Raw genomic sequence first — 22,527 nt, 5'->3', positions numbered from 1 at the left:
GTCGCGAACTTGATTAGATATTAAAATGTATGTATTTTTCTACTGATTTGTTTATGTTATAGCAAAATTAAAAAGATTTATATAAAAAAAGATTGAGAATAAATAATATTTTTATAAGGATACTTTTATCAAATATGGCAAATTTACAGTTTAAAGTAGACAAGTAGTTGACACCACAGCTCCTCCTGACGTCACAAAGAAATTTTACTGTCATTGTTTTATGATGTTTAACAACTTGGCAACTCTGTAGACGAAACGAAAGAAAAGCGACCATGAGGAAAATGAAAAGAACACAAGCAAAATGGCTGCCTGTTCGATGTAGACGAAACGTTAGTTTCTTGGAAAAGTAGAGATACTTTTTAACACAAATGTGTACCCATTTAGTATTGTAATTGTAATATTTTAATTTATATTTATTTTGTGCTGTGAGGAAAATGTCCGCGGAACGCGAAATACCGGCCGAGGATAGTATAAAAGTCGTGTGTCGTTTTCGGCCCTTGAACGACTCCGAAGAGAAGGCAGGGTCGAAATTTGTCGTGAAGTTCCCGTCGGGGGGCGAAGAAAATTGCATTTCCATTGCTGTAAGTACTTCAACTAGATTTTCCTTCCGGAGGAAACACCACCCTTCTGGCAGTTTCCTCTATTTTGTCATTCATTGTATAGTTGGTTATTATGAAGCTGCAGGTCTGCTGTCTCAAAAGGTCAGCCGATTTTTTTTATCGATCAAATCCTATTACTCGAAGATAATTAAAGTGTATTTTTCCTAAAAGCCTTATAGATTTATTCAGTATCTGTATTTAGAAAGTTATAAAATAATGCAAAACCTTCTGTTTGTTAGCAGTTTTTTTGAAATGGACTATATTTGCTTTACGTCATGATGTGAGAGTGGAGTTGGAGCGGTCTCGCACCACCGCTCATCTGCTAATGAGATTAATCACTAAAGTTGATTTTTAAATTGGTGTTTTTTGCGATTTTCACCACATTAATGATAGGCCCTCATGATCCTACATGTGACAAAAACAAGCATGGCATAATAGTTTTATTGTCGGAAAATGCCTGATGTGACTGAACTTAATTTCTTTAAATTGATAAAATTGACAAGAGTTTAGCAAAATAACCTATGGCCAGTATACAGGGTGTAATATACCATCATAGAGAAATTTCAGAAGGCGATAGTACTCTGCAAAATAATAAAATGTTAATAAACTCACGGTCAACAACATACCATTTTTGATATACAAGATGGTAAAGTTTCACATTTCTTCTCATATTTTGCGTTTTTCTGACGTATGCCTTGAATTAAGTTTTTGAAATTTCTTATACCTATTTTCTTTAAAACCCTCTACAACAAAATGTGAAAATGGTAGGTAGCCATATATAAGGTATTAGGTTTTTCTTTATTCATATACTATTTTATACTTTTTATTTTTTTTGTGGAACACCCTGTATGAATTTTGATACTAAATTTTAATTTTTTTCTTCAATTCTTTTGTTTTTTGATCTCTTGCACTATTTTCAGATATTTCACCATTTTCGTGGTATTTCCAAAAATATCAACTGATGTAAATTAAGAATGTAAAGTAAGGGAAAAAAATCATCCGGCCCAGTTATCAACGATCTGAAGCAATTTGTAACATTTAATCAAATTTATTCAAATAAAAATAACTACACAAAAACAAAATTATAAAAAATGTTGAAAATGTGTTTAAAAAATGTGAAACTCTACGACTCTGTATATCAAAAATGGCACATTTTTAACCATGGATCTATTAGTATTTTTTAATTATTTTGCAAAGTACTATTGTCCCATGAAATATCTTCATAATGATATGTTACACTCTGTATATGTACATACATATGTATATCAATTTCATGTAAATACCTTTAATTTTAACCCTCAATATTTTGTTTGTCTTCTTCAATTATACATACTGGTAGATAACATATTTAAATACATGTAAGGACTAATAAATAAAACACTAGGACAATTTGATCTATTCTTTTCCCTGAAGGTATTCATTTACATCATATTCATATAACCCTCTTTAATAAGGTATCAGATACCTTCTCAGATTTTGAGGATTTGACCGAATCAAAGAATACCTACTTCCTTGCAAGCAAATACTTGCCTACCTTATTTTAATCCTCTAACTTTGTTTTTTTTTTTTAATTTTTAGTACACTTAAAGCACAAAGGGATTCACTCTACCAGTACTTTTCGTTTCGCTTCTAGAATATAAAAGGGATTCACGTACCACATAATATAATCGATAAACGAGCACTGTAATTACCTATACTGTATCAGATACCTATAGGAAACATTTTTTTTGGTTCATCATTATCGGTTATTAGAGCTGTGAAATCAAGTAAAATTGTATTCTTGTTGTTCTTCCTTTAACACAATAATTCTAACCACTTTCTTTGTCAACTGAACCAAACATCCAAGCGGTAGCAGTAAAGCTTAGTTGTCTATCGACGGTTGTACCGAAGCAAAATACTTTCGGCATGCATAACGACCAAAAATAATCTAGAACACGCGGATATTGCTAGACTATCGTCGGGTTGACGAAAAAGTTGCATATGTATTTTACTCTAAATTCAGTTATAAGACAGTTCGAGAGATCGAGAAAAATGATCTGCGAGATTATCTGACACATATCACGTACGTTTACAACATGAGTATAAACTAACCAGTAAGTAACATCAGAGATACCACGAATGATGCAAATTAATGGGCAGCTGAAGACCTCAATTAAAATTTACTTGACATACATTTCGGCCTTCCATGCATATTCCTACTTTATTGGTTGCAAAAATTGGATGCGATGAAAAACAGCGAAACTGAGCGCCTGTATTTGACCCACATAAATCTTAATGATGGACAACTTTTCGGTGAAGTTAACAAGAATTGTGTAGTTTTCGAAAGACGAGGAAAGGTCATAACTTGTTACAAACAAGTGTTGAATCCTCAGTTTTGTTTGCCTGCATGTTAAAATTCCAACCCATTGACCAATTTCTGTCTTGTTCCTTGGGTTGATTGTTGAGTATAATATTGCTTAACATGAGTTTTGTGCCAGTAAAAACAGAGCCACGTTTAAAAATAATCTTTCTTTTCATTCAATATTTGTGTTTATGTGGGTACCTACTCAAATACGTGGAGACAAGAGCATAAGAGGACCATGAATGTTTTGCATCTTCCAGATACCAGTATTAACAAATCATAATTAAGTATAAAATCAAGGTACGTCATTGATTTTTTCTATATTTCTAGAACTGCTGGTTATTCTTTGAAAACTCGTAGATTTCGGACGAGATATCTGTTTTTAAAACCAGAATCACATTACATGGAGATTTTATGGCAGATTAAAATTTAACCTCTTGTAAAATGATTTTCAAAATTTAACGAGAAGCTTTAACTTCGCGATACGCCACTGACTATTTTATTCCTGCAAATTCCTCGTGTGTTAGGATATAAAAGAAACTAAAGACATACACTCAGGTAAATTATTTATTTTAATAAAGGAAGATCAGACTACAAGGAGAAAGATTACCTAAATCCGCAGTACCGGTTACAAAATGATAGAATCATTTGAAGGTAGACATAACAAAGGCAGCATTACGTGATTTAAAACGAGAAGTACAAAGTAGTGTAGAATCAAAGACCGAGTGTTGACCTCGGGATACGCGACTCTCAAAAATCTAGATACGAAGGTTTAATTAATAACCTATTCAAGCAGGTTAGACACATTTCAGATTAGCAGTCTTTCTTTGCTACGTAATTATTCCGTTGTATTTCCTTTCAGATTAGATCGACGAAACTCTGTATAGTTGTTAAGTCAGTTTTAGACGCTTTGAAGTAGGATAATTGAGAGGATTGAATGGATATTTTAATAGTTTTTTGGCTATTTCCTCAATTCAGGCAGGCAATTTGCAAAATGATTGATTCCAGTTGATATTACGAGAATAGTAGAATAGATATGTCTAGTGGAAGATTGAAACGAATCAATTAGCCGTGAAACAATTATATCATAAATCCATGTAAAAGGTGTCACTCTGTACGTTTCTTATCCATAGTTCATCCTTCGTTGAAGATGTCCTGTGGATGCTGAAAGTGATCACGGTCTCAATGAGAAATAATTATTTCTGAGTTTAACCCAATGTGTCAAATGCCTTAAATATGACCCGTGAAACTGACCATTGAAGTTGGTAATCATGGAGAAACGGACATATAATTTTTTTAAATATTGTTCGGGTAAAAAAATATGAATGCAGAAACATTTTCTACGACAAAGAATATAGTACAGTAATACTTTAACGAATTACTTAAAATTTGAAGATGGTGAGAATGGTTCCTGTTCTTTGCGGGTCTACTTTCCATGTATTGGTGAATTTTTAATAGGAACGTATGTCCATAAGAATCGCCGATCACTCACGAATCAACAAACTAAAGTAATCAAATATGTATTCCATAAAGACACAAAACGTTATAAAGTACGCATTACCTACCTATATTGAACAACTTCAAAAATGCTGTTTAATTTGCAGCGGACAGAATGAATACGAATTATACAATAATAAATAGCCGATCTCAAGAAATATTTGCGAATGTTCAAAAATGCTGTAAAATGTGGGAAAATGTTTTAAAAATGCAGAAAATCCGTATATTGAGAATGTAGGAAATGTTTCAAAAATATAAAATATCTACAAAGAAAATTAAGAAAATATGGTGTATAAAATTTGAGGTCGTTGCCATTATGATAGTGAACTGAAGCGATCATTGAAACTTCAACCTGAATCACAGTAAATGAATCATTTTTCGAATGCAGATGCATTTGATATTTTTCATCCAAATTCTAACCCAGATAACGCATATTGATTTTATTTCCTACGGGTTTTAAGAAATCCCTAAATTTTATCGAATTTTGGCCACCCTGTTCGTCAAAAGTGCCATGTATCGTTTGAGAAATCTTCATAAATGTACCGTCAATGTTATACCATATGCCCAGATCTATAGAAATGCAATTTCTTTATTGGCAGTCCCATATGAAAAATATTAACCCAGAATTAAAATTGAAAGAACACACGCCTTGCGGTCTTAAGCGTTTTGCAATTAACGAACCATTGAAAATGAAATCCCTCGATTCACCCAAGGATATAATATATTATGCTTTCTCCAGCATGATTTTTTCATTCTGTCCTACCATTCTTGCTTCCATCTTGGCGGGTTTATAATAATATTGAGATATATCTATCATCACTAAGGTAGAAGTAAACTCATAAAAATCCAATTGCGGCATGGAAAGTTTAACCAAATGGTTTAAATAATTCTATTACACTCAACAACACCTCTTATTCTAAGATAAGTGGGTCATATTGCAAAGAGTTTTTGCAAGGACAGCTCGCAAAAGCACAAACGATTATGATCAGTTGAAATTCATCGCATCATGCTGAAGCCCCACCTTGATGTTTCTGAGTCATATTGTTTAAATGGTTCTCAGAATTGGATTTAAATAAACTACGTAGCTTATCAGTCATTCGTCGTTTATCAGGTTAATTCAAAGCTGTTAAAGCGATACAACGTAGGATTTATGAAGACAAATCTTGGTTAATTAAAATGAACCATAGCAAATTGTCGCGTGGTTGTTACACGCATGAATCACTATTGTACATTCTCTATTGTAGTGTCCTTTAGAATTAATTATTGAAAGTGGATTTCATAAGAGCTTCCTACCATCCTGTTGCAGACAATAATAGCAGTTGGCAAAAGTGGCTGTGCTTGCATTTACTTCATTTTTTTTATATATATAACGGATGTTAGTGCATCGAATTCCTAATACAGCAGCACTGTTTAATTTTGCTGGATTTACCTAGTCTTCTATAATGGGTTTGAGCATTGCTATTAGAAAAAATTAATATTGGATTGCTTCGGTAAAATAAAATTAGGTGTGGTCGTCTCTCTCTGTTTTAATCATTAAGAAGTCTGTTTACGGAGTTCGTCGCCAACTGTTGGGAAACTATGCGTTCTCCCTACTTCCCCCAGTTTTCCTGTGTCGTTTCCCGGATCAATAAGGAAAATCGCGCCGCCAGGCGGGCTGTCCTTGACCGTCCCGTCTATTTTCGGTCTCTATCTCACACACAATGTTTCAGCGTTCACGTTTTTGTGTTTATAAGCGTCCATGACGTGTGTAATTTAATTACGCCAATCATAAAGTTATGTACAAGTGCTTGTTGACCGCTCAAAAAGTTCATTTTTAACTCTGAGAAAATTCAGGCAAAAACTTTTTTGTATGAAACTAGTTTGAGGAAGTAATTGTGCGCTAACTGCAATACTACATTTTACCGTCACTTAACTATTTAAATAGTATGTAATTATTGCCATTTTTATCAAGTACTTTTTGATATATAATTGATATTATACATAATTATTACGCCAATTAAGTACGCTTCTTAACGTGCCTCTATTTGATATACTTTAAAACAAACCATAAATGAATCCCATATATTAGTATTTAAGTCAAATATTAATCCAACATTACTGACAACTTATTTACTCGGATACGTTTCACGTGTAAAGATATTGTACATGGTCAATAATATTCGTCTTGCCTATGTTGACTTTGAAATTGTTGAATTAAGTAGCTCTCTCCTGAATTTCTCTACGTTTGTTTTGCTCATTTCAGGGAAAAGTCTACTTGTTCGATAAAGTCTTTAAGCCTAATGCCACCCAGGAAAAGGTCTACAATGAGGCAGCCAAAAGTATCGTCTCTGATGTCCTGGCGGGGTATAATGGAACCATTTTTGCATATGGTCAAACCTCGTCGGGAAAAACTCACACAATGGAAGGTGTCATAGGTGGGTATCTTATCGGAGCTAACTGAAAACCATTGACCATATGAATGTTGTAACTTCATCAATTAGTTTGTAATAATTCACATCCAGCGTTCTCTTAGTACGAAACTTCAATGGTTGACGAGATCGTGAGTAATTGCCAAAATACACGTCAAGTATTGATTTGTTTGCGGGAAAATGTAAATTTTTAGTTTCAAAACTAGAACACTCGCACGAACCTAGATTTTTGCATATCTTCTATTGAGGTTAATACTGATTTTTTATTTTTTTTAAATTGGTCAACTCTGGTTGAAATGTTTCTTTTCGATTTAGAATCATTTAAATAAGATCTTAATTTAAGTTGAGGAAAGCTGTTAGTTACAGTGATATAAAATGTAAGAAAACTCGATGAGATGAACGTTCTATTCGATATCCAAATGAAGCATTTTTTAGGTTTATTTTAATTCTTATAAGTTCCTCCCATTTCTAGGTGATCCACATAAGCAAGGTATTATACCTCGAATTGTAAATGACATCTTTAACCACATTTACGCCATGGAAGAAAATTTAGAATTTCACATTAAAGTTTCTTATTTTGAAATATACATGGACAAAATAAGAGATCTCCTAGATGGTGAGTTCCGTAACTCCGAACTATATCAACTCTACTGATATCCAACTTTCAGTTTCCAAAGTAAACCTTAGCGTCCATGAAGACAAGAATAGAGTTCCATACGTCAAAGGGGCTACAGAACGATTTGTTTCAAGCCCTGAAGAAGTGTTCGAATCTATAGAGGAGGGAAAGTCAAATAGGCACATAGCTGTAACAAGTAAGTTTAGGTTTGGGGCCAATAATGGGAGATAATATATTTTTTCTCGTTAGATATGAACGAGCATTCGTCGAGGTCACATTCAGTATTTCTCATTAACGTTAAACAAGAGAATTTAGAAAACCAAAAGAAACTATCTGGGAAGTTGTACCTTGTGGATTTAGCGGGATCGGAAAAAGTATCAAAAACTGGTGCCGAAGGTGAGTGTTGGAATTTAAGTGACAGAGAAAGTTATAAATATAGACACATAATTTTTTGAAGTCGTTGGTATACGACAGCAAGTTCTTCCACAGTTTCAACAGTCTTATCGAGCAGACCGCAAAATGTTGATAGGAAAATGTTCCGCTCCCTGGAGGTCAAAATTAGAACCAAATTTTGCGGACAATTTGAATATCCTCAATTATCTATTTGCCAATGTTATAAAAGCGAGTTTGATTATTATTGGGTAAAATCTTGTGACGATGTGAACAAGTCCTCAATAACGTTGCTATGATAACTATTTATAACCCGTTATTACCACACTTCCGAGTCGGGTTTTATGTTTGCTTTATGTCTTCGCTTTATGGATTTGTCTCACAAAAGTTGAAGTTGACTGCCGATGGCTCTTTTTAAAGATGAAAATGGAAATTTGTTTGTTTATTCAGTTATTTTAATAATTATTCACTAGCGCTTTCACTCTACATTAGATTCGTTACGAAAATAGAAAACGTTTAAGAAATCATTGCAGAACGATATCCGTAAATTTTCAACTGTGAAGGGATTGATTATAGTGTGATGGTGTCCAATTTAGATATAGCATCATTGCTTCTTAATGATAAAATTTCCTTATAGTGCTTTTTCGACTTCCAATTCTTCCTAGACGAATGATATAGTACTAAATATTAAAAAAGACATTGATGCAAGACCTACTCTTAAAGCCGAGGGGAGAGCAATACCGTCTGTTGCTTATTTAATCGTGAAAGAACTTTTTTAAAACACTATTTACCAAATGGCTTCAATTGATCCCATTCTGGTTTAAGATCTATATGTATCATAATTCGAGTGCTTGACCGCCGTTAACGAAATTAATGTCCTTTCAGGTACCGTTCTGGATGAAGCCAAGAACATCAACAAATCCCTATCGGCCCTTGGAAACGTCATAAGTGCATTGGCTGACGGCAACAAAACTCACATACCATACCGAGATTCCAAATTAACGCGAATCCTTCAGGAATCCCTTGGAGGTGACTTTCATATTTGACAATTTTGGAAGCTCGATATAGGAACGGTTTATTATTTATTTTTAGGCAATGCTAGAACGACAATTGTAATATGCTGTTCTCCGGCCAGTTTCAACGAGTCCGAAACAAAGTCGACTTTGGAATTCGGAAAAAGAGCGAAGACTGTCAAGAATGTTGTGACTGTCAATGAAGAACTGACGGCCGAGGAGTGGAAGAGGCGCTACGAGAAAGAAAAAGAGAAGGTAGCCCGTCTCAAGGGCAAAGTCGAGGTATTAGAGGCGGAACTCAACAGATGGCGTTCCGGCGAAACTGTCAAGCCAGATGAGCAGGTTAATCTGAACGATATCAATGAGGCCATTACGCCCTCTTCTGGTAAGCTTCCCTGCGAAAATGTTTCTAGGATCGATATGTAGATATACATATATTGATGCATTTATCGCAACAAATAATGGCGCACGAATTAACGTATAAAAGTGACGAGTGCGGCAAGTGGTACTTTACCGCACTTGTTATGGTACGACGTATGAGCTATATAATATGATGCGAATTCTACTTTATGAATAATGAATGAGGGCTTCCTTATCTATAACAACTATGATTTCTTAAGCAGGCATGGAGGAGAGCGTCGTGGAGCCGCCTTCGGGACCTATGCCGGCGACACCCGCACTAATGATTGGTTCTACATTGGGCCTGGAGGAGAGGCAAAAGTTAGAATTGGAGCGGTATGATAACTGTACTTACCGTTCAACCTTTTATTAATAATTACACATTAGGGAGAGGTTGTACCAACAATTGGACGAAAAAGACGAGGAGATAAATCAGCAGAGTCAGTATGTGGAGAAACTGAAAGAACAGATGTTGGAGCAGGACGAACTTATCGCCAGCACGCGTAGAGATTATGAGGCGCTGCAAAGCGAAATGAACCGAATACAGCAGGAAAATGAGAGCGCCAAAGAGGAAGTTAAAGAAGTACTGCAAGCTCTTGAAGAGTTGGCTGTCAATTACGACCAGAAGTCGCAGGTAAGAGAGATGATTGCATTACGTTGGACTTTCAGAGTGTCTTGAAGACGACACTTCTAACTGCGGAGATAACAGAGGGACAAGGTGTCCATGGAAAAATTAGCTAACTATGAAAAATCAATAAATTTGCAGGAAGTCGACGCCAAAAACAAGGAAATGGAGTCACTCTCCGAAGAACTGACACAAAAGCAAACCAGTCTCAACACTACCTCCAGTGAGCTGCAGCAATTGAAAGACATGAACAGCCACCAGAAGAAGCGAATTGCTGAAATGCTCAGTAATCTTTTGAAGGAGTTGGGCGAAATTGGTAAGCTCAGCTAGTTAAATATTGCTAGATTAATGTGTCTAATGATTATTACTGTGTTGTTCAATATGTATTTACGTCTATTTTTCTTATGTCTAAGTTATTCTCTTTATTAAATATTGAGAATTTGGATCGAAAGTTATGATTCTACGAAACCTTTTTTTTGTTATTAGGTACCTCTCTTGGCAGCGAAGGCACTGAACTGAAAATATCCAACGATTCGGCGAAACTGGAGGAAGAATTCACTGTTGCCAGATTATATATTTCCAGAATGAAGGGCGAGGTGACCAGTCTTACCCAAAGATTGCAAGACATTGAAAACAAAGAACAGGACAGTAATAAGAAAGTGACCGAATACGAGAAGGAATTAGCTGAATGTCGGTAAGTTAGAATGTAATTTTTATGAAAAATTACAGCGTGCGTTCAAATGAAAACTATTTTCGAATTGCTTGGGAGATACAACTGCTTATTTGAGATACGTTCAAATTTTCAGTTAAAATATCAATGAAACTCCATGTTGCTCTTATTTGTTGATACAAAACTAAATTAAATCAATTATAATAATTTAATATCTTGATGAATATAATAAAGTTATAATAAGGCAATGAATACGTAAAATCGTATATTAACTTAAAACAAAATTTACCACAACTGTCTGCATTAGAACGGACAAGTTGGTTCTGGCACATCAAAATCAAGATCCGAGCTCGCAAGCTCGCCATAAACCAAACAAATAAACCAAGGTTCGACACTTGGGGATGCCCATTGCGTCTAAACAAAATTATATTGTCCACTGATTATCACAATAATTTGCCTATAATATGTTATTGCTGTTCCGGATCTGAATATATCCCTTATTGGTACGACTTTTATCACATTTTCTTTACTTTTTGTGTACTTTAAAACACTGCGATTTTCCTGTTTGTATCCTCGCACGTTTTTAATTTTGTACGAACTTGAGGAATTTGAGAATCTTTCTTTTCTTCAGGCTGTTAATTTCTCAACACGAAGCTCGAATGAAAAGCTTGCAAGAGTCCATGAGAGAGGCCGAAAACAAAAAGAGAATGTTGGAGGAAAGTGTGGACGCCCTTCGGGAAGAATGCGCAAAATTGAAAGCAGCCGAACAGGTAAATTCGTAGCGATTTTCTTATCTAGTTTTTTTCTATCTCGGTTATTGTCTTTTCCTCAGGTATCTTCCGCTAGCGAAAGCGAAAAGAAGGAAGCAGCAGACTTGCGTATGGCGCTCGAACAGCAAATGGACCAATTACGAGTAGCGCACCAGCAACAAGTGGCGTCGTTACGAGACGAAATCGCCGAAAAACAACAGTTAATCAACGACATCAAAGAGTAAGTTTTCTTATCGCCATTATAGTATTTTATATTCCGTATAGTCGCATATTGAAATGCAAAATAATATACCAGGTATACCGGTATGAAATGAGCGTCAGGATATAAATGTCTCGATATAAGACATTTGTTGTAAACAAACCTTTTTTTTTGTTTGCTTGGTTGGTATACAAACTGACAAACATATTTAGTACAAATCAAGTCCTTGAACAAATAACACTATATTATTTCATTGTGCCAAAAATGTCGAATTTTGTACCACAAAATGATGATTTGCGGAAAGCATTAATTTTTTGCTTTCATTTGAAGAAAAGTGCTGCAGAGTCGCATCGAATGCTTGTCGAGGCATATGCTTTATGCATATGCTTAAGTGATTATGCTTTATCAGAAACAACATGCAAAAGATGGTTTCAACGATTCAGAAATAACAATTTTGATATGCAAAATGTAGAACGTGGCAGACCATCAAAAAAGTTTGAAGACGCCGAACTGCAATCAATATTAGATGAAGATGACACTTTAAGCCAAAGGAAATGGCAGAAATGTTAAATGTTGCACAACAAACAATTTCTGATCGTTTAAAAGCTATGGGAAAGATCCAAAAATGTGGAAAATGGGTGCCGCATGAATTTAATGAAAGACAGATGAAGAACCGAAAAAACACCAGTGAAATTTTGCTTCAAAGGCACGAAAGAAAATCAGTTTTGCATCGAATTGTTACTAGAGATGAAAAATGGATTTATTTTCAAAATCCTAAACGGAAAAAATCATGGGTTGATCCGGGACAACCATCAACATCGACTGCAAAACCTGATCGATTCGGCAAGAAGGTAGTGCTGTGTGTTTGGTGGGATCAGAAAGATGTGGTGCACCACGAGCTTTTAAAACCTGGTGAAATCGTTAATACTGTTCGCTACCGACAATAATTGATTAATTTAAACAATGCGTTGATCGAAAAACGATCAGAATGGGCCAGAAGACACGGGAAAGTAATTTTGCTCCATGACAACGCACCTCCACACAAAGCAACACCAGTTCAGGATACCATCAAAACACTTGGCTGGGAGTTGCTACCCCATCCGCCGTATTCACCAGACTTGGCTCCTTCGGACTACCATTTGTTTTCATCGATGGGACACGCATTGGCTGAGCAGCACTTCGATTCCTACGAAGAAGTAGAAAATTGGGTGCCTAATTGGTTTGATGCCAAAGAGGCACATTTCTATTGGCGTGGTATCCATAAATTGCCAGAAAGGTGGTCAAAATGTGTAGAAAACAATGGTCAATATTTTGAATAAATTTTATTTTTCTTTCCTTATTAAAATTGGTGTTTTATTTTCACAAAATAGCGCTCATTTCATACCGGTAGGCCTGGTAAAAGGCCTAACAATAATTCGAGCTTCCAATCCGCCAACATTTGTTTTTACTAACATATCAAGAGTTTCATAACATTTTAATTAGCTTCACCTACGAGTATGAGGTATATTATTACGTCTAAACGTGTTTTCACTTGCATTTTTAGTTCCAACCAAAAATTGGCCGTCGCCCAGCAGCAGCTCCAAACGGACTACGAAAAAGTCAAAACCGAAGAGGCAGAGAAATCGCACAAATTACAGGAACTCATGTCAGTATCAAATAATAACAAATCTGAAACAATTTTTTCCAATACTCGAAATAATTCCACCGAGAATAATCCGAAAAATTCGCCTTACAAAAGAGCCTTTCTAAAAGGTTGGGAGAATTTTGTCCCATATAAAAATGAAATTAATGCGACAAAGTTGAACAAAGACTTGAAAAATTTGCAAATTTCCCCTTGTAGAAAGGCCAGAAGTTCAAAGGACGAAAAGGATTCGAGAAATCATGTTAAAAAATGCGAATCGAAACTTGAAGACAACAAAATCGCGTGCACTTCGTCGATTTTTCATATTCACTCTTTCCATTTACATCTTATAGTTTCATTGACATTGTTGTTAGTTACACAGAAGTGCCCGCAGTACCTTATTATCAGGTACTGTAGTTAAACGACATGAAAAATCATTGTTTGCGAAAACAACGATTTACTTTTTTACGTGTCTGTGTGTGTGTGTGTGTGTGTGCGCGCAGTGTGCATTAACATTTTTGACCAAACGGTTGACTAAAAATATGGCATATTATTTTAGCAAGTCAAAATTTGCTGGTTGGTTTTTATCGTATCGTTACAAGTCAAGGTCATACGTTTGTTACAGAAATGTTTTATAGAGAAACTGTTTTTAAATCTTCAATTTCGTTATGCATAGCATGAGGCGTGAAATTAAAACCACCCTGTACCTACCTTCTAAAAAAATATCGAAATCTGCCCATAGACTAAAAAATTATTAAACATATTTTTCTTTAAAATGAAAAGAATCAAGACGTTTGCCATTTTGGTGAGATCCGCTGTACTTAATTCTTATTATTTTGTCGTTTATGAGACGACAGAAATAATTGGAACAATTTTAGCAACTAAAACGTAATTTTTGGAATTTTTCAATTTTACGCAAAAGTGTAGGTATAGTGAATACGAAATAAATGATAAAAGTACAAAATGGAAACTTGCGAGTAAATCTGCTTTGCAGTCGTGTGTTTGAAATGTAAGTCAAAGTTAACACATCGAATGATGAATATATGAACTTGATGAATATTTAATGGTACTACGTCCCCCCATTTTTCACTAAATTCCAATGTTCTGTGATTTTAGTCCTGTAGAAACCAACTGCTTAATGAGTTTGTTTTATTTAAATTTTATGTGTTTATTTGTATTTTGCCGCGTTGTCACATCACACGAGCAGCGCCGTCGTTTGGTTAAATTTTTTCGTTTTTTGTTCCTCCAATTGACCCCCCCTGTTGACTACGTTTATTGGAAGAAGGTCGGTAATTGTAACAGTGATCACTGCAATATTGACACTGCAGTGCTGTGCGGTTAATACATTCGTTTGTCTATAGTGAATCTATTTATCCGAGTTTAGAATTTTAAGTATAAAAGCCGGTTTAATGCTTCCCATGCATTTTTTAAAAGCATTTTTTGATTTTTACGCGGATTTTTTTTTATTAGATCTTTGACGATTGCACTAGGTGATTCTTAGCTATCAATATCAAATTGACTACACAAAGGCCGCGGAGACCACTTATATATGTTTCAAACTTTCAGGTTTAAGCTACGCCAATTTGATGCTAGTAATTAAGAATCACTTCATACATATTTTAGGTACCTAAAATTCGACACCATCGCTCATACCTTCGTTAAATACTTTTTTATTTCCACATTTAATTATCGAACATTCAACAGAAAACGGGGTACGCCCTATACTTGCAACAACTTAACATTTTTGACTCCTTCTATTTCATTGTCCAACACTGGAATAGGGATGCATTATGTGTTTTGTTTGACTTAACTATTCGAACATTCAAGGTTTTCATTGCATTAAACCGATTTTTATTTATGATTGTAAAAAATGTAAAAATAGTAGAATTGTAAAATATTATAAATAGTTACGACTTATGTTAGAATCGAAGAAAATATGTCAGTGAGCATATTTTTGAGGCATTTTTTTTATCTATTGAAATTTCGATTGGTTTTTGAGGCACGTGCGTGCTTAAGATTGATATTGGTTAGTACCAACACAAGTTATTGTTCTCTGGGTGATCAAAAAAGTTGATTACCTATTAAGAATTTTGAAGCTCGATTCAGTTGCTTGTGTCTTAGAGCAAACTAATTCAAAGAGCTTCTTGTCAATTTGTGTCCACACATATCAATCCACTTTAACACATAGCCATTTTTAGCAAGAAATCTACCAATATGTAGAAATATATTGAGAAATTGCATATAGCCAAACACAAATTGCAAAAAAAACGAGCGTTCTACTTGTTGCAATTTTATATTATATACAGATCTGTTGTCTGTATTTGTAGGTCTTCTGCAAAAATAGCTACGTGTCAAATCGTCTTATAATTATTTTCCTATACAGGATAATTCAGATGGCCCGTTCATCAGATCTTACTTTTTCGGAAATTAGATTAATATGAAATTTAGTGGAAAAAGTTAAATGAATCTTATTCAATTTGCCGTTTTTTTCTAGGCTGCGGATAAAACAGTTTCTTTTTTATGCTTGTAGATTACTAAGGATATGTACCCGTATACAGAGTGATTTTCGGAAGCGTAACGTTTCCTAGTTTGTTTTTTTTTTTAAGTACATACTTAGATTAAATCCTATAAATGTAGTCGTTTACTTCTGACTCATCCTGTACTTCATAAAAATCTGATATCTGATAGACTGATGGTACTAACCAATTTATTGAGTGCAATAACAATAAAATATAAGCGTACTTGTGATATTAGTAATATTTGATTTAAATAAAAAGAATTGTTGCCTTAAAAGTGTAATATCAAAAAACAAAGAAAATATATGTTACATAGTTGTAATTAATTAGTAGATATAGCACAAAAGTATCAGTAATATTTTTGGTCGCGCGCATATCATAAAATATTCAAATCATAATTAATTTATCACAGCAATTTGGCAATCACACTTTTTATAACATTACATTGAACAGTCGGGTTTTATTGCTCACACTCCTCAAAAATAAAAGTTACGTGCCCTAACCAAACTTTGATTTTCCTGCCGTGTGGTGTGGCTGCGCTCCCACTCGTCCGTTCGCCGCCCGTCGGGTGGAGTGGCGAACCGACCGCTCATCAACGCCCTCTCTTCTCTTAGAACCGCGAACGAACGCCGCGAACAGACCCGAAAAGACCTCAAGGGCCTGGAAGACACCGTCTCCAAAGAGCTGCAGACGCTGCATAACTTGAGGAAACTGTTCGTACAAGATTTACAGGTGAGATATCTCACTGCGCTATTCTGTTTCATTTTCAATTCATTCTCATTTGTTAGACGCGCATGAAAAAAAATATGTCCAACGAGGACAACGAGGAGGATGGAGGCTCTCTAGCGCAGAAACAGAAAATTTCCTTTTTGGAGAACAATTTGGATCAGTTAACGAAGGTGCACAAGCAGCTGGTGCGGGATAACGCCGATTTGCGGTGCGAATTGCCGAAACTGGAGAAGAGGTTGAGGGTGACCATGGAGCGAGTTAAGGCGTTAGAGACTGCCCTCAAAGATGCCAAAGAGGGCGCCATGAGAGATAGAAAGAGGTAAACAAATGATAAGCTGAGTGATTGCCGTCGTTGAAGGCTTTGTGTGCCATGAGTTTTTGTGTCATATATTGGTGTGTCGTTTTTTGTACGTTAGATATCAATACGAAGTGGATCGCATCAAGGAAGCAGTGCGTCAAAAGAACTTGGCGCGTCGAGGTCCTGCCGCCACCATTGCCAAACCCATCAGGTCCGGGCAACATCACTCGATCATTTCAGGTGGTGGAGGAGGGGCGGCGATAAGGCCGCAGGGCGGCAACCCTGTCGAAGACGCGAACAAAAGGAGGTCGATCATTGTGGGCGGAAAAGGTAAGAATACAATATTTACTAGGGTAAATCGCAAAACACTTGTGCTGCATCAAAAAGATAGCCCCCAAATAAAATGTTTGTCACGAAGAGGAAGAGAAGAAAAAATAATGGGGAGGAATTGTTATATATATATTTGTTTGTTTTCAGATTAAATCTTCTCCGTCAAATGTCCACCTTGCAGCAGGCCTCCAGCCCGTTCCCCCAGAAACACCAGACATTTAATCCAACCGTAATACCAAAAATATTGCTGATACTTCTCCCTATTTATTGCGGGGTCCCCGCCCCGTTTAATGTGCTTACAGAGCTTAGTTACTTTTAGGAATAAGGTGCACTTAATTCAGATCACTAACGATAAAAATTATTATTATAACCTAAACGAAAATAATCAATAGGTAAGTCACAACGTTGTAATACCGAAATATTGCTATATTGTGACCATGTCTCGACATTCACCAGAATTACGTAGTTCTGTCAGATTTGACCGCGCATAGGTCATGGTAGCAGAGAGGTAAGTCGAATGGTTCTTTTTGAAACAGCTTACCAAATCTGTGCTGTTGAACGTTAGAGAGAATAAGCGTCAAACATGACAGATTCCTTAGATTTAAGTTAAAAATGGCCAGTTGCCCAGCACTCGATTTTTTTTAAGAAAAATTTAAACAAGTGAAGTTTTGACTGTTTTCCGTTCAATTGATGCAGCCAAAACTCCATTTGCTTAAGATGACTTAAAAGAATCATCGCCAATGTTGGGAAACTAGGCAGACACAAGTATTCAGTGTAAGAACTAATTAACTATTTCGGGTAAATCACCGCGTTTTAAATGGAGGCATGGCTTTAATTGTTCAGAATTGCTGCTTAACGTTCAGTTTCAGTATATCTGTCTTGGATCGTTCAGTTGCAAAGTCGAGAAAATGTCACTGATTAAAAAAAATTTTATTCAATTATTATTACATTATATTTGGGTGAGTTTTTTTCAAATATTAGTGAAGGGATCTTAGAAATTCAGATTTGCAAAGTGGCTTAAACGGGGAAAGGACGTCATAAATTAGGTTTCACCTTCATCATCATCATCATCTCATCTACAATCCCTTCACTACCACAAAAAGCTACCCTGTATTTCATTATCGCAAATATCATAAAAGTCCCTCGTTAAGACAATACAAGATCCTCCTTTGTACCCATAAGAAAAGTAATTTCTTAAATTTTAGCAAAATTGTAGGTAATTTTCTATTTCTTCCAGTGGTAATAACTCATCGCTTGCTGAATACATTAACGCTGTGGTTTTCGAGGATAATTTTATTGTTCTGTATATTCTTAGCAGAGTTTTTATTTTGTATTATAAGATTGTTTTGGTGTAATTGCCGTTTTTATTTTCAATTTGTCTTAAATTACTTTTAATTTAATTTGAAAATGGAGTGCTGGCTTGACTGGTGCAAGTCGCAAGAGTTACTCTAGAAACAAGGATGTGTTATGCAAAAAGTGTACTAAATTTTCCTAGCACTGATCTACGCCGTGCAATCGTAGGAAACTAGTGTGATATATTGGAAATTTTGTTGCTAAACTCTGACGCTTGGATCCCAATGGAAATTTAGTTGGCAATAAAGTTTTCAAACTATTATTTTTGTGATTGCGTTCCTTTCCCTTGCCCTTTTCATTTTTAATCCTTTCCACGGTGCCGCGTGCATTACATTGTTTAAATCATTTGCTCAATGTAATAATTCAATTATTTGTTGCAATAATATTTTCTCATGTCTTTGATTAACCTGCTGAAAGGAGTCATAACAAATGCACTTGGTATTGTAGTAATGTTCCATACTCTCAGCTTATTTGGAGTATTTCCTTTTCCCGATCGAGTTCTGTAGATACCTACATTGTGAGACATTAATTTTTTTACAGTGGGCTAACGTACGAGTAATAGTTAGTAATATATTTTTAGTGAAAGCTTAAGTCGATGCTGCAATTTATTTATTTATCTCATGAAAATTATATTCTAATAAACTGTGGAAAAGTAAATCGTTTTTTCTTTTGTCAGAATCTCCGGTATGTCGTTTAGATTTGCTCATAAGAAATTTTCTATTTCGATTAAAATATTAACGTGTTATTGCATCAAAAATCGCTTTTCCGTCGATTCATATACTAACTACGATTGTCGTCATCATTAATACACTCGTTCATATTAAAAAGAGAAATAAATATCTCCTTAAATTTGCGCCCGGCTTTGAACAGAGTGAAGCAGAATTGCTACTCTCAGCATTCTCAATATCTCATTTATGTAGATTTTTAATCGTATGATATAACCTTTCCTGAATACAGAATAATAATCATCTCTTCAGATTAAAACACCACGCGTTTGCAGCTTATTATTTTATTATAAATGAATATTCCTATACCTCTAATGATTACAAGTGACACAACTAAAAACATACAATGCTAGTTCTGCCTCAATTATTACGTATACCCAAGGCTTGTTCCAACTCGGCACGTTTCTGTTGAACTTTCGTGTAAAAATAGCGGCAAACCGCTTCTTGAGCCCACGGTTGATAAAAGAAGTCCGATCTCCTTTCCTCTTCGGGGTTCCCGACCACATCAGTCATCGTCTAGATAAAATCATTAAGTTCGATAGTCTTTGAATATTCTTGTCAGATTACCTTAAGATCCCTTGTTTGCGAGACGATCCACTTGTGAATGAATTGCTGCGGGTCCTTGGCGAAACTCAGGAAAAATTCCCGGTTCGTTTTTAACTGATTTATAGTGTCAACAGTTTCATGGATTTTCGAGTCCAAACCTTGAATCTCCTGTTGACTCGCTGTGCTTAGCAGGAAATTATTCATTTGGGTTTTAAGGGTATCATCAACCTAGATTTCTCCATTTGTTGCTTCTTCATAAAACTAAGATTTGTGCAAATTTCTCACCTCAACATCAATATCGTAACACGCGGTTTGTTTGCTTTCCGCTCCTCCTTCCACTGAAATTACATGATTGATAACGATCGGATCAGGTGGATGCAGTAACGGGTTCAATCGCTGAGGAATTTCTGCAAACTTCATTTTCGAACAGTTAAAGATTTGCTCCAAATATTTATCGCATATAATGTATTCACGTTCATGGGCATCCTGAAGCCTAAAAAATTATCAGTTCGAACTTAAAGACTTACACCTTTTTCAGAATTTGATAATACGTGCTTGTGAGTTTTAATATACTGCCATAAAGCCGAAATAATAACTGGACGAGTCTGAGTATGAACCCCCAATAATCTAGCCAATCGAGGGTCCAGTTTAAACTGCAACGGCTGATAATCCAGCAGCAATAGAATGGTACAACGAACATTTTTGTCTCCAGGTCTTTTAACCTAAACACGAAATTATTTTTAATCGAACTTCGGCTCTGTCTTACAAACATACCTGAAAACCATCAGTTTCCTGTGTGGTTAATGTACGGTGCCATTCAACTAAATGATTGTCTGGCCCATACAATTCCTTATCTAGCTCAATAACAAGAGATTTGAAAAAAGAGGAAAACTTTCTCTTCACTTTGTTGGGGTCGTTCTTCGAATCGTCCAAAAGTCTCCCCTCTACTCTTAATTCCCAGGAAGCTACAGATCTACAATAGCGAAAAACTAAGGTGACATATGTGGGCTTGACATAAGCTTACATTTATTACCCTTCTTGAGCAGGCCCATCAGGGCCATCCGCGCAAGGTTCTTTAGCAGGATAGAAAGTGTTGGAAATGAAAATTCTCAATTTACGCTTTTGTTTCATAGGTCTTTTTAAGGCCTCCTGTATATCTAAACGTTTGCGCATTATCGTCGAATCTAGCTTTCTTTCGAACGCCAGGAGGTCCATATAAGCCTGACTTTCTGGTACTAAGTCTCGTACTTTTTGTGGTAGGATTTTATCCGCGAGCTTCTTTTTCTTCTTGCTAGTGCTGTGACCGTAGTCACTAACAGAGTGAAAAGTTAATAAATGAATATTAAAACAAAAGAAAAAACTGGAATCATTACTATCAATTTCTGGAGATAAATTTACAAGAAAATCAGAAAGTACTTAAGCATTCTTTACAGAAATATTATAATGCAATTAACGTCTCCGTCTATGCGCATTTTCACAATAGATAAATAAAGCATGATCACAAATATATTCGCAACTGCCAAAAGTAAGGTAACTATCAGACAACACTAAATTGATTGATAAACAAATGCAATAATTTAAATTGCAAACATAAACTTATCTGTAGAGTGCTTCAGTCATTTTACCTTTTCTGCTGCAGTGCTGATCGATTATCTGTTGGCCTTTTTCCTCCTGAAGGTGTTTGCATTTGGGTACGCATAGGTGAATACGCGGTTCCAGACGGTCTTTGAATCATTGTGCCTCCACTTGTATTCATGGGAGGAGGCGGATTGTTGTAACCAGCACGTTGCTATAAAATTTACAGAAAAAGTCTTATAAAAAACCTATGATAAAAATTTCATAGAATCTCAAAAACTGCTGATAAATTTACCTTGAAAGTAATTTCCATGGAACATGTGAAGCTGATCAATAACCAGTTTTTAGCTTTTGGTAAAGTTGCTAGGGCTTTGGCCCTTATGATATAAATATTTGGACAATTTTACCAACAGGATAATATCCATGAAAATGTTGAAATAAATGCAAAGTACTGGTCAGTATCATGCATTCCATAGAAATTATCTACCAAGTAAAGTTGTCAGCAAGAACATTTTCATGGAAATTAACTTGCTGAAAAAGTTATCAGAGTTTGAAAAGCCAAACCACAGAGTGAATAGATCAAAAGTTCTGGCAATTTTACCAAGAGGATCATATCAATAGAAAAAAACCAGAGTATTAAACAGTTTCATAAATTTAATGTCTTCTAGATCAGATCATGTGTACTAGCATCAAAGTTGCTAGTACACTGATCAAGAAGTTCTTAGAGCTAAATTACTAATGTGCTGTTAACTTTAACATTACGTTGATTTCAATAGAAACCACAAATTCCGCCAATTCCTAAATTCTTTTTTATTTTTTCATTTATCTTGTTTGGGACCAGCGCCTCACACATAAGTAGGGGTTGCTGGAGTAGTAGTTATATGTGTTATTATCAATTTAAGCTACATGTGTATAGCATTCACAAGTTATTAAAAACTTGAATTTAAAAAAACACATTTGAAGAGCATAGCGTAAACTTACCGGAAAACTCTGTTGACTGTACTGCCGCATACCCGGATTTTGGGGTTGTTGGTAGCGTTGTGGAGGGGCCCCTCCGGGGCCAGGATTAGGACCGGGGCCGGGAAAACGTTGAGCCATTTCAAGCCGCAGAGTAAGTTAAGTGCTTATTATTTTATTTCGTTCTATATACCGTAGAAAGTCAGTAATAACTCATTAAAAGAACTAGAAAACGAAGCCAAAATTAAAAACTGCAAACATAACATCAAAAATAGTTGTTTACACTTGACTTTGACGGACGGAAACGTTAACTTATGCTGGAGAAGGATGACTGTTTACCAGGCGAAGCA

The 22,527-nt window shown here is 35.5% G+C and overlaps 2 protein-coding genes across 3 annotated transcripts; one reads left to right on the top strand and one right to left on the bottom strand.

The window, feature by feature from the left end:
• The first annotated feature begins 282 nt into the window (after nt 1-282).
• Khc (kinesin heavy chain) lies at nt 283-19,031 on the top strand. Of its 2 annotated transcripts, none has more exons than XM_066391821.1 (18): nt 283-581; nt 6,680-6,851; nt 7,318-7,461; nt 7,514-7,657; nt 7,711-7,857; nt 8,737-8,880; nt 8,944-9,249; nt 9,485-9,599; nt 9,651-9,897; nt 10,030-10,204; nt 10,375-10,582; nt 11,190-11,328; nt 11,391-11,548; nt 13,071-13,172; nt 16,279-16,396; nt 16,453-16,712; nt 16,810-17,021; nt 17,169-19,031. In XM_066391821.1, exons 1-18 carry the CDS (start codon nt 435-437, stop codon nt 17,171-17,173), a joined length of 2,943 nt encoding a protein of 980 aa, XP_066247918.1. In that variant the 5' UTR covers nt 283-434; the 3' UTR covers nt 17,174-19,031. The 2 variants fall into 2 exon arrangements, with proteins under 2 accessions (XP_066247918.1, XP_066247919.1); XM_066391822.1 differs by having other exon boundaries at nt 284-581; nt 9,488-9,599.
• Nucleotides 19,032-19,393: 362 nt separating this feature from the next.
• Bap60 (Brahma-associated protein 60) lies at nt 19,394-22,472 on the bottom strand. Its single transcript, XM_066391802.1, has 8 exons — nt 22,202-22,472; nt 21,271-21,434; nt 20,679-20,957; nt 20,420-20,618; nt 20,201-20,367; nt 19,931-20,138; nt 19,667-19,873; nt 19,394-19,615 (listed from the first exon to the last, which is right to left on the bottom strand). The coding sequence occupies exons 1-8, from the start codon at nt 22,316-22,318 to the stop codon at nt 19,460-19,462; spliced, it is 1,497 nt and encodes a 498-aa protein (XP_066247899.1). The 5' UTR covers nt 22,319-22,472; the 3' UTR covers nt 19,394-19,459.
• Between the last annotated feature and the right edge of the window lie 55 nt (nt 22,473-22,527).

This window comes from Euwallacea similis, chromosome 7 (genome assembly GCF_039881205.1).
Source record: "Euwallacea similis isolate ESF13 chromosome 7, ESF131.1, whole genome shotgun sequence".
Taxonomy (NCBI): Eukaryota; Metazoa; Arthropoda; class Insecta; order Coleoptera; family Curculionidae; genus Euwallacea; species Euwallacea similis.
Note: the sequence above shows the minus strand (reverse complement) of the source record. Positions and strands in the feature narration are given on the sequence as shown.

Coding starts and splice junctions, on each gene's coding strand:
- Khc (XM_066391821.1), top strand. CDS start 435: ATGTCCGCGGAACGCGAAATACCGGCCGAGGATAGTATAAAAGTCGTG. Junction 7,658..7,710: donor TAGGCACATAGCTGTAACAA/GTAAGTTTAGGT, acceptor TTTTCTCGTTAG/ATATGAACGAGCATTCGTCG. Junction 13,173..16,278: donor CACAAATTACAGGAACTCAT/GTCAGTATCAAA, acceptor CTCTTCTCTTAG/AACCGCGAACGAACGCCGCG.
- Bap60 (XM_066391802.1), bottom strand. CDS start 22,318: ATGGCTCAACGTTTTCCCGGCCCCGGTCCTAATCCTGGCCCCGGAGGG. Junction 20,958..21,270: donor TCAGCACTGCAGCAGAAAAG/GTAAAATGACTG, acceptor TCACTCTGTTAG/TGACTACGGTCACAGCACTA. Junction 19,874..19,930: donor GTTACGATATTGATGTTGAG/GTGAGAAATTTG, acceptor GGAGAAATCTAG/GTTGATGATACCCTTAAAAC.